At 42.7% G+C, this 12224-nt stretch overlaps 1 protein-coding gene across 3 annotated transcripts; it reads left to right on the top strand.

The window, feature by feature from the left end:
* Window positions 1-159: 159 nt before the first annotated feature.
* Window positions 160-10048, top strand: LOC124195006 (formin-like protein 20). 3 transcript variants are annotated; one of them, XM_046589460.1, is made up of 4 exons: window positions 160-326; window positions 7142-7228; window positions 7538-9214; window positions 9299-10048. In XM_046589460.1, the coding sequence occupies exons 3-4, from the start codon at window positions 7540-7542 to the stop codon at window positions 9427-9429; spliced, it is 1806 nt and encodes a 601-aa protein (XP_046445416.1). In that variant the 5' UTR covers window positions 160-326; window positions 7142-7228; window positions 7538-7539; the 3' UTR covers window positions 9430-10048. The 3 variants fall into 3 exon arrangements, with proteins under 3 accessions (XP_046445416.1, XP_046445415.1, XP_046445417.1); XM_046589459.1 differs by lacking the exon at window positions 160-326 and adding an exon at window positions 5398-5679; XM_046589461.1 differs by lacking the exon at window positions 160-326 and adding an exon at window positions 5437-5679 and having other exon boundaries at window positions 9341-10048.
* Window positions 10049-12224: the final 2176 nt, after the last annotated feature.

Raw genomic sequence — 12224 nt, 5'->3', positions numbered from 1 at the left:
TGTCGTTCTCTCGCTTACATAATCGTGAGCTCACCGGGTAGGCCTGTATCCGCCTAACATTTGAAAAGTTACCGGTGATGAATGAAAAATAGATAAAATCTGTCGCCTCGAAAGATTTCCTAAATGTTACACTCCCGGCTATATTAAAACTTGCCGTGTCTATTTCATTTTTTCTTTCTCCTTATCTTTCATCTCGAAATTGTGAAAGCGCCTATACAGTCTTACAGGTTCTTGAGCTGGAAAAACGCTGAGAGAGAAAAAACATGAAACCAGTATATCGTAATTAACGGTGAACGGCTACCGGAAAACGATCTGCACCATACCAGGTAAGAGCTTGCCAAGAAATTTTCGTAAAAAAATAAATGTAAGAACTTTTCTTGTTTTGGTTCAAGAAGGGAAAATCAAGTCAGTTGCAAAAATCTCTCTAGCACGTTCTCTATACGCACGTATTTATGATGACTGAAATATTCTTATCCCAATGCTGTCTGGTCAAAATATCAAAGTCCCTGTACTCGCTGTACCGTTTGACACCGAAACTGAGAGCCATGGGCTAAAATGTCGGATAGGTGCAGCGTGCAGGCATGTTTTGCCGTCGTCACAGTTATTGCCATGAATAAAGATGACTTACTATGTCAACTTTCGAGTGTACAGCGTGTTCTTTTGGTTTGGCTTTCTGCCTGGAAAAGGGTACAGAAAAGGGTAACGTGCCTACCATATATTACTTATTTCAGCGCTGAACCATGTTTAGATATTGACAACAATCTTGTCGAGTTAAAAAACGACTTTCTCCTCAAATTCGAAAATTCTGTCCAACACGTCAGAAGTCAAAGAAAAAATGCTGCTGACACGCAACAAAATGCCTTCTCGATGTTTTTTGTAGTTTTACACGGCGTACGTCTTGTTACCAACTAGATGCTGCTTTTCTGTCCCAGCCGTTCTTGGAATGTCTGTGTTTACCGTAGCTACTACCTGCATATGCATGTCAAATCGAATCACGCATTATATCTTTCCTGTCTATCTTATTCTATTTGGCGAAATGTGTTGTCCAATTAACGTGCGGAAACTCTATTGATTGACTTTCTCTTTAGAAAGGCAATCAGATTGGCTTTTTGACGTTAGAAATTCAGTTGAATTCTCGAAATGGTAATATAACATTTATTAATCATCTGCCGGTCTCAACGGTGAAATGTTTCCAGAGATAACCACTGTTTGACCTATGGTACTATAAAGCGCTATAAAGCCACCAGCAATCAGGATTTTAAAAAAAAACGACTATTGCTATTACCTTAAATAGGTGATTAGTACAGACCAAACGTCATGGTCAGTTAGCATAATTCTGGCCCACGTCATTTATTATGTCTAGTCCAAGATTAGCCAACAAAAAAATGGATATATACAAAAAAATCCTCCATAAAATTAAAAAGCACATCGCGTGTTTGCGTCTGAACACTGGCCGCTTAATTATTTCACGCTTTAGTCTTTTTTCTTTTTCGGATCACTTCATTTGAAAGTCTCTGTTTTGTTTTCCCCGTGTGCTTCCATATAGGGGCTACTACTGGTGCCACTAGCACAGCAGCTTCTTATAGCGATGGCATACTTTCGACGTCGAAATCTTCGAAAGAAAAGTGGAAGATTGCTAGAGTCAGATCAGATTCGTATATTAATAACAGGTTTGCAGTCTCACAGGGATCTCCGAAACGGAAAGCCATGTTGATTAATAACTCTGTTTTGGCCGCGGCCACAGGGGGGAATCTTTCGGACAAAAACAAGACCCCACCCGTGTTATTAGGACGGTTAGCTTATTTTGGATGATGGGCTACGCGCGCGTATTCAATCTCTCGCGGATCCTTGTGCCTCATCGGTTATCACTACTAGGCTACTTTGAAAGTGTGCTGGCATTCACATCGCGGTGGCACGTAGTCATTCTTCCTGTCGGGGGGTTCGAGGTCGCCCTGAATTTTTAATAGATTTTCAGACTATTGTTTATAAGAAGAGAAATATTAGACCTAATTCACAATGCCATGAGTTTCCATCCTTCTGGGCTCGTGGCCCAACTGGCGTACGTGATGTGTAGCACGCTCCCTCATCCAGTTGTCCGTCATCCAAGTCAAAGATTGCTATCGAGTGAGCGGTGGATGGAATCCACTGGTTACCTCATGCAGATTCCGACGGGTTTATTAACAGCATAAAGGCGCTACGGTTGGGTGCGTGTCGTTCGACACGGACACATCCAACCAACCGTCCAGCGAACGTGTTCGGTACTTTGCTCTGTCCTGCCTTATACAAATCTTCGTCTCATTTGGTCACTTGATCGTTCCTGCTGGTTCGATGGGTCCGCTTCTTTATAAACCTAAACCAGCCAAACTATTGGGAAGTGTCCAACAAGTTTTCTTTTTTCTTCGAGCCTTATATACGGCGTGTATGTTTAAGGCTTTCGTTGTTTGTTGTTATTATAATCAAACTGGATACACTTGACAAGATGGGTGTTGTTACGCCAGATCCTCGATTGGCCCAGCACAGCAGCAGGAGGGCCTTTCGCTTTCATCTTTGTCCATCTTTCATCGCCTTGATCTGAGCTGGTATTCGGATCGCGAAAGAAAAAAATTTAATTAAATCAAATCAAAGAAAAGTAGGGAGACATGTCAATGCTGTTGGCGTTACAAGGACAAGTTTGTACGTAGTTCCTCTGCTGGTTCCACGAAGGATACGCAACAAAAGACCACGCAACCGCAACCAATAACAGTCATGTCCAAAATATCAAATCAACAAACAACTAGGTTACTTTTGAGATTAAGTTTCCTTTTTGAAAGTGGTTCAAAATTATTCTAATGTTGTTAAGCTTAATATATATAGACTGCAAGACTATTTGGGAGGGTTTGATTAACCTCCATTTTTGCCATGTAAATCTTTGCAAACAAAGTGATCGGACAGCTTGTAGCTTACCTCAAATTCTAGTTAAGGAGGTTGGTAACAAGTACCAGCAACAAAAAGCACTCAGTCAGATTACATACATGTGCATGAAGAAAACCGAATTAGAAAAACGAGTTTTTTTTTTAATTTAAAAAGAAATAATATGGTGTCATTCGATCGAAAGACTACGATATAAATGAAGGAGTTGTTGTGTGAACACGAAACCTTGCATAACGCCATGCAAATGACCGAACTGTAATCGCAGATGACTAACCTAACATATGATCGTGTCTGTTGAAAATTTTACTAAATAGGCCGGTTGGACTGGTTTTCAAAGATTCACTTTGGTAGGAAATCTTTAAGACAGAACAATATTCATTCCATATTCGTGGATAGTCCTATTTGCATGGCCTATAATATTATGCGTGAATTTTTCCCAAACGGCTGATGAATTATATGAGCCAAGACGACGAGCAATTGTAAATTCAAGATAATGTCGGGCAGCAACTTTTCGAAACTTGCTTGACAGCTGATTCTTTTAAAAAGTGTCTTTTACGTGGAACGGGTCAGCTGTTGCGCGAAAAAACTCGGGGAAAAACCGCTACTTAAACTCGTAATACTATCGTACTGAGCACACCTGCAATTTTTCTCACAATAACCATTAAACCTGCTGCATTTATCAAGATATATATGGCAATAATAAAGGTGGTCATTACCATTTTAAAAAGTTTAGGAGCAATTGAAACTCATTCGGGGGTACGCATAATTTATTGTACACCCTTTGCATAAAGCCTTGACAAGACTCGATCCTATAGACGAGAAGTGAAAGATATTCGCTGATTGATCATTGTCATAGCAATTTGAATAACTCCATCAGTTTGGCAACCCGCCGATATAAACCGGGTTCGGGTGCAGATTCTGACACTTTTCCCATTATTGGTGGACTATTTTACATATATTTATTGGGCATTCCAATCAGAGCAACCCGTTTTTGTTTTGTTTGTTTTTCTTTTTTCTTTTCGGGAACTCACCAACTTTTCTCAACTTGGAATGAAAACAAATTCGGCCACAAATTCAAATGAAAAATTGTGTCTTGGACTTTGAAACATTGAATCGTGTGTCATAGTCCTTCAACTTCACTCAATGTGCCAGAAGATGGATGCTATCTTGACAATCTTTTCAGGTCATCAGTATCTGTCTTTCTGAAATTTCGTATTTGATTACGTCGGTAAATAATAAGTTTATCACGAAAGAAGAGCGAAAGGGACAACAAGTGGCTACAACAATAAAAATGGAAACTTTGCCCAGCGCTAATACATAATGCTATATCAACCGTTTTCTATAGTTAGTATATACGCCGCCAAATTATTCAAATGTTGTCCGTCCGTCGCTTCTCGATCGGGATACGGAATCAGACAGCCGCGAGATGAAAGTGAGTTGGCCGCGTCTGGCCGCTATCGCGCGCGATCTTTTCACTCTTGTCCGTTCTTTTTCCGAGGAAAACCTAATTGCCGTCTATTTCGATCTTTCCAGCCGCAATAACACAAGAACTCTTCTGTGAAAGAAGGGACTTTCGATGCCGGTGGCGCATTATATGGCCACCATCATGAATTCATGACGCTATTTTGCAGGGGAAATTACATATGCATTTGGCTATGGCGCGCTATATCTCTGTCTGAAATCAGCACGAAGCTCAAGTCTCCGCCTAGCTGCTACAATCAATATTTTCGTCGGCACGACAACACGGCATGAATCTCGTTATCGCCCAGATATATTTATTTGACTGCTGCCGAGAATGCCCGGTTATCAAAGTTGATTTGCATCTCTAATGCATGTGATTTGTCTCGCCAAAGTGCCAGGACGGGGGAAAAAAATCCAAATTCTATTGAAAAAAAAAGAACATTTTATTACCTAATACACATTGTGGAAAGATTCAAGAAAACGTTTCTCAAAAGTTCAAAGTGTTTCTAGGAAACGGTTAGTAATTTATTGGCTGTCAAGATTCCGACCGAAGCGCAGGACTGGAAATATCTTTCAGGGGAAAATCATAATTCCAAAAGCCACGATGAAAAATATTTGCCCAACCTGTTCTCAGTGAACTGATACGCTCTTTTTTTAGTCCTAATAGGTGACGCGTGCCATGGCTCAGCTCTAATAAGCCGACCGCAAACCCCAAAACGGCTCCATGCCATTCACTTTGGTATAAAATAAAAATAATCCTGTAATTTCCAGCACCGCGCTTAACAAAAAACTTGCCACTTACAAATTCAAGGTACATTCCGGTACAAAAAACAGGTGCTAGTAATTTGTCTCGTCACATAGGCGATGCAAAAAAGAGAAAATCATTTGATCTATAAGCGGAGAAAAAAAACAACAAACAATTAACTAAAGGTAAACACGTAAAGGTTGGGCCCTGAATGGGTAACATTTCAAATAAAAAAATAAAAAAAAAGGGCCGAAGCGAGGAATAAACCGGTCCTGGACGGGTTCTCCTTAAAACCGCCATATATACAACATCCACGTTGAGAAGTGAAAGAAATGTTCAAGTGCTATCCAGGCGCGCACGGGAGTCCGTGTCTGTGTAATAATCAGGTTTCTAGGAAAAAAAAACCAGAACCCCCCAAAACAAACGAACGGACGACTCTAGCAGTAGTAGAGTATAAGACGTAGGAGCGTTTTTTTCTTTCGTGCAGAACATGTTTGATATCTCTTGCGAGTTAATGCAACCGCCAGTAACTCTGTCTGGATTTCCGACCATCAGCAATTAAGGTAGGCGTTATATTGATTGATTGTATCACACACCACACATCAGAGCAGAAGCCTAGCGCACACAAAAAAAGTGACAGATTCGTGCCTTTCGTGTTATTATAGAGCAGTTCCGCAGATGTTATTTCGAAAGGGAGTTTTGTTCTACGAAAAGCTTATACCCAACTTTGAATGATTGGGTGTGTTATTATTTCCCTGTGGTCCGGGATATTAACAAAAGATGGATATTGTTTTGACAACGTCGCTGAATATTCTTGTAGAAAAAAAAAAAACATGTTGAGAAGACATTTCAATGTCAGCTCCGAACCCTGGACAACAAAGAAATCCGAAATTCGACCTATTTTCTACGGTCAACAACTGCCAATGGCAACGGCGATCTAACGGGGCAGGCGATGTTAGTTGCACTCCTCAATCTGTGAACTTGTCAATCTTTCAAGAAGAAGAGCTGTGATCACGCAGACTCAATCTTTTCGTCGTTTCTAATTGGAGGGAAGGAATAGGTACTACACTGAAATGGGGGGGAGCGTGATGGTTTGGGTCCCGTAGGGTATGCACTACTGTTGCCTACAGGGCTATACAGCCGCATCTAAATGGTGCAAAAAAGTATAACAGGTATTCAACGGCATATAAGGGAAGCCCAAAAAATAAAATAGCCAGAAAAACAGGTGGGCACGACCCCACATTACACTGCTCGAACGGGATGGATACCTACATAATATATTACATTTTATATCAACTGGAATGGCTGGTATGGAATTTGTTTTTATAAATTCTCTTCGTCCAAAAAGTCGAACCAACATCATTCAACTGCCGGGGAGATTTAGTAATCTGTCGGAATGAAATGGCAAGATCCCAAAATCTATTACAGAATGCGAAATAATGTATATTCGGCGCATCTCAAGTATTTGGGAAATTCGGTACGCCCAAATAGTTTGTCGTCAAGTGCACAACGTTTAGCCTTGGGAGATGTTACAACCGTCGGTTGGCCAACAACAGCAGCATTTCGAAATGAAACGTTCAAAAAGAACTGGATTCTCGCACGGAACCCACTCCGCGAGCTGCAGCGTATCGCAGGTGGTCGACTGGTCGCCATGGTGAACCATTCAAAGAAAACCCCTTCGACTGATGGTACTAACCAGAGGTATACACAGCGTGCAAGGGCATTCGCGATGACCCAGATCGTATATATATAACAGAAAATCTAACGGAGACAAGGCGAGCAGGTTGCTCACTACTAACCCTCCCCATTTTTAAGGAGAAGAAGAAATGTTTGATTTTCAAATGAAAATCAAAAGTTTGTCTTTTGTTTCTTTCTCCCGGGGTTGGATTTCCCATATCGACGATGTTGTATCAGCTAACAAACGTACGACGCAGGCTGTCATTGGGTCGACCAGCCAAGATAACAAAACGATAAGAGCTAATGCAGAGACAGTGAAATTCAGGTGTTATTATCTTGTTTCTCCAGAAGCCAACGAGAAGTCGAGCTCATTCCACGTAGACACACTCTCTTCATGCCTCATCACCAGCCACTGCAGTCCAACACATAAAACAGGTACGATATTTCTTGGCTTCATTTTCCTACTACCGTTTCCCTTCGTCGCACGCCCATCTCAAATTCAATTCACCCCCAAAATTGGTGTGAATACCCTATGTTTAAAAATTAATTGATGCATTACAGCATCCAAAATATCCATAGCCGTCAAATAAGTTGTGTGACTTTTGTTATCTATTACATAGTCGAGAGATAAGAAAACGATCGAGGCAGTTGAGATAAGAAATCAAAAGAGACGGATGACAGTTGACTGATTCGTTTTGTGTTTGCGCTTTTCCTCTCTCTCTACTATCTCTTTCTACACTTCAGATATGGAACAGCGCACCGTAACGGCCGTTACGGCCAAAATGACGACGGCCCAGTCGCGGATCCGCAGCGAACTTGGCAATTTCCCATCGGGGCCTACCAAATTCACCGTGGTGCACAGGCGGCCAGTCTTCTTCGTCCCTCCCCAGCAGCAGCAATCGCCGCAGCCCACTTCTGGCGCGTCGGTCTTGCTGGCCAACGCCATGTGTCGCTTCGCTCATCACCCCGTGGCCGGCACTGCTCAAAAGTCGACCGCGCCCGAATGCAGCCGGATGAGTTCGGCAGCCAACGCGACGACAACAACAACATCTTCCTCGGGCTCCGTTCTAGTCAGCAGCCAGCAACAGACAAATGGAATTGGCAAACGGGCGGCGGCCGACGCTGTGGCCCGTCAAAATAGCGGCAGTGACATCGTCAAACCAGCAGCGGCCCGCATCAAGCCCATCCTGAAGCGTTCGCTCTCGGCCGACCACTTGGACAGTTTCCAACCTGTGCCGGCCAAGCGTCCGTTCCCCGTTCAGATTTGGTTCAACAATCCACCGCGAGGTCCGCGTCCGCTGGTGGCCACGGCTTTCTGGCTGGACAGTCCGCTGCACGACAGCCAGGCCTTCGTCTACATCAAACTGTTGGAAGCGTCGCAGGCGCGTCGCTATCTCCAGCTGCAGAGCAAACCGCGCAAGTACCTTCACTTGACCAGCGGATGGATCGTGGTGATCAACAATCCACCAGCGGCATCTCGCAAGCCCGAACTCATGTTGCCACCCATGACGGTCAAACTGATGCCAGCACAAGTCAAACCGGTTATTTCCACCGCAGCGGCACAACGTCCATTACCGCAACAAATAGCAGCAAAAACTGCGCAGCAACCGGTGTTGGTGGGGAAATCAGCCCAACCAACGCCACAAAACCAACCATTTAAAAAGTCATCGTCGAGTCAATTGCCACCTCCGCCGCCGCTCATCAGCCTGCGACCTCAGAGCCAATCGGCCCAGCCGCAGCAGCCGACCATCCCGAAAAGAGAAATTGAATCGCCGCCTCCCCTTCAAGAGCATCCGCTGGAATTATGCAACAACAAGCGAAGCCGAAAACAGTCGACCGACGACTGCGATTCGCCACCGGATAGTCCTCGGCTAGTGATCAATCATTCGGCTCCCTCGTCTCCGCTCAATCTCGCCATGAACGGATTGAATAACTCGTCGATCCCTGCCACCTCCAATAACAACAACAACTCGCCAGCCATTGCGGCGGCAGCGACGACAACCAAGCGGAAGATTTCTCTTCCAACGCCTTTCACCCTGACCGAGAACAATAGAAGTCAGAATGAACCGCTGGATTTGGCTTCGCCAAGCCCGACGGCCGTTTTCAACCGCATGACTCTGACTGATATTCTGTCGCCCGCATCTCCTGCCACCGAGAATTTCCGACGTCGATTGATTCTCGTCCTACAGGTCCTCCTCGGGAAAAGGCGATTGCTCAATTTGGGCCACCCGGAAGCCTCTGTCGAGGAAATCCTAGCCAGAATACTGAAAAAGGCCGACGTCGTTCCAGCCAAGAGCTCCGACGTCCGTCTCAATTGGCTCAAGTTCCTGCGGCTCTGCGTCAAGAACGAGGACGCCTGGAAACGCGAAGGTTGGGACCGAAAATCGCCCGATGCCATCCTAGACGAAATCTACCTACAAGGTGAAACATACGCTACTAATACTACTACTCATTGGCCTATTTTTAATGACTGTGTACACTCTGCAATGATTTATACAACAAAAGAGACTTCAATGACTAACAAGATACACTGTGGATTTCATGCAGATGTTATCCCAATCCTTCGAAAGTCGGAGCCTTCCAGGCGAATCAACGAATACCTACAACAGGTTGATGCCGAGAAAAACGTTACCTGATCAGCACAATTGTCTCATCGATCCAACAACGAGACAGAAACGATGACACGTACTAACTCCCCTGACGTATATGGCTTTGTTTTTGTCCACTTGTTTTTTCGTCCCCTTCTCGTTCAGGTTTCCGTGTTTCGAAAGTCAACAGATTTTGATTGCGCAAAAAAAAAAGTTCAAATGAAAAAACAACAACACGCAGAACTGCTCTCCTATTATTTGAAACGAGCAAAATTTAAATGACAGTAGATTCGTTAGTTTTCCCAGTCTGCTGGGGATTCAGAAATCAGATAACGAGTTGTACACTGATTGCCAAAACGAGCTCAACCAAAGATTTCCACTTAACTAATATATTGTGTCGCTGGTCCCTTTTAAAATGTGTTTTTTAATAGAATTGAAAGTTGCACGAAAAAAAAGGCAACTATTATTTCTTGATTTATCAGTGAATGTTTCTCCCATTTCGCTTCGATGGTGGTAAAATTCGCCATCGTGGCCAGATTTCATCCTTGCAAACTTGTTGTGTAGCATACCTATCCTACAAAGCGATCCAACCTTCTAGCAAATTAAATTTGTGGGCTCTCCCCGCTGATGTATGTCTCTCTACTTGTAATAAATGAGATGAAAGAAATATGACGCTCGATCTCCACAATTTTCTCTGCTTGAGAGCAACAATAATGGCATCTTCTGCCGGTTGAAGTGAACCCAAGTGCCTTGTCCACAACGACTGATTCGATCGCAAGACCTACTTTTCCAAGTCGTCGGAGAGAGGGAGAGAGAGAGAGGGGGTAGCACGAGCCAAACGAGCCTGACGATTATGTCCTTGCTGTCGTTGTGAATAACAATCAATCAAATGAAATGTTGTCATTCTTTTCTCCAGCCCCTTGACTGGCTGATTGTGTAGCTTGATAGCTAAGAATGATACGAAAATGAGGAATGAAGGCTGCTCCGTCAAACCGTTCATCATCCCATTTTGAAACAGCGAGTCCGGTTGAGAATTTTCTAGAGGAGTTCACAATAAGATCAAAGCCGAAGAATTGACTGAGTGGTAGTTCAGCAGGTTCTGCCTTCGTTTCATGAGACAATCAAAACAAGTTTAAGAAGCTAGTGTGAACTGGAATAGGAGTGAAGTCATAAGGGAACTTCTTATTAAGTCAAAGATTGCTACATATTCCCATCCATAAAAGTAAATACTTCTTCAAAAACTGTGTACTGCCTTTATAAGTCGACGGAAAATATATGCTGTTATCTCAAATTTTACCCTATAAGTAAGAGGAATAAAACAAAAATCAGGTTGCTGGGTTCACAAGGAATTGATGGAGAGCGCGCGCGTGTGGGACTTGATCGGCAACTACAAATTAATTTATGGAAATGTTTCCTTGAAATAATTTGTTGAAGTCACGTAGGCCACATGCTGTGGTCTACGTGACGTTTCTTCTCCAGGTAAAACATGCCAAAAATAAGAGTAAACAATTTTGCAGCAACGAAAAAGGATTGAAAACTTGTTACTGTGGTAGAAGGGAACTTCAATCGACCAGTCGGTAGAAGTGATGGGACGGGATCAGGGACTAAAGAGATTTCGACAGTCGACGCAGGTGCTATTTTGCTCCGAATCCTTCAAAAAGACTTGCTTATTGCTACTGCACAGAATAGGGCAGGAAAGTAGAGAAATGTTTTTAAATTTTGTGGCCAGTTAAACCGTTTACTTTCACGATTTCGAAACTCACACACCTTTCGTTTTTTTTTCTTGTTCCTTCATTCACGGACCCGCATAGGAAAACACTAGCTAGCTGCCAAGAGATACCACGAAAATAACCGTTAATGGAATTGAATCTTTTCCTAATGAGTGAGCTGAGCCGAGAACACGCGATCTCCAGGCCTTTTGGGCAAGAGAGTATTAATTGAATTGAATCTCGATTTTTAGAAAAAGAAAAATGGAAACGGAAAAATTCAAATTTCCTAGATGCACCGTGCAATGAGGTTCACTTGAAATTTGGGGTGCTATCATGCAGCGCAGCTCAAAGTATAAAAGGACCGAAGGACTTGTAAGTTAACTAAACTTTGTGACTTGACTGTCCGAATAGTAAACCAACCAGCACCCTTTAGGGGTAATTTACCTTTTTCGGACGGTAGCAACACAAACTTATAAAGTAGAACACATTTGCATTTGCTATCCTCATTATAACCTGGTCATGTTGTAATAACATCACCACAACAACAAGAAACATCTATCATTCACTAGTACAAGGTTATCTCCATAGCCAAAAAATGAAATGTCATAATAACTAAATTTCTACGATAGGTGCTGATGAAGACTAGAAATTTTACAAAAGATTCCCGCTCTTCGATTAACTAAACCTTGGCCATGTGTCTCAATCGTGATATTGTTCTGATTTTTTAAACATCAGGATTTGATTTCTACCTAGGGCTTTCAAGTTTCAACAAGTTCTTTTCTTGGAGCTTTTAAATGGCTTAAAAAAGTTGCGATGCTCATATATACGAAAGAATATATTAGAATAGAAGCCCATATCGCGATCGGGCCATTGAAAACCTGTCCCTGCAGAAGGTATTTCATAATCGATATAACGCTCCAATGCACCAGAGAAAATAATAACAATTCCTATCAAATTCGGCGGCGGGCGGTTGAACGAGTCAGCGACCAAATAAATAAAAAAAAGGCTAGCCCTTCACTTAATTAAAGGAATTTCTAAAATCCGCAATTCACATGTAGAATCCTTACAAATCGTCATGTAAATTTTATAATAAAAAATGAATAGGCCTATCTCATCTCTCCATACCCCATGGCC

The sequence above is a fragment of the Daphnia pulex genome, chromosome 5, assembly GCF_021134715.1.
Source record: "Daphnia pulex isolate KAP4 chromosome 5, ASM2113471v1".
NCBI lineage: Eukaryota > Metazoa > Arthropoda > Branchiopoda > Diplostraca > Daphniidae > Daphnia > Daphnia pulex.
Note: the sequence above shows the minus strand (reverse complement) of the source record. Positions and strands in the feature narration are given on the sequence as shown.

Coding starts and splice junctions, on each gene's coding strand:
- LOC124195006 (XM_046589460.1), top strand. CDS start 7,540: ATGGAACAGCGCACCGTAACGGCCGTTACGGCCAAAATGACGACGGCC. Junction 9,215..9,298: donor AGACGAAATCTACCTACAAG/GTGAAACATACG, acceptor ATACAACAAAAG/AGACTTCAATGACTAACAAG.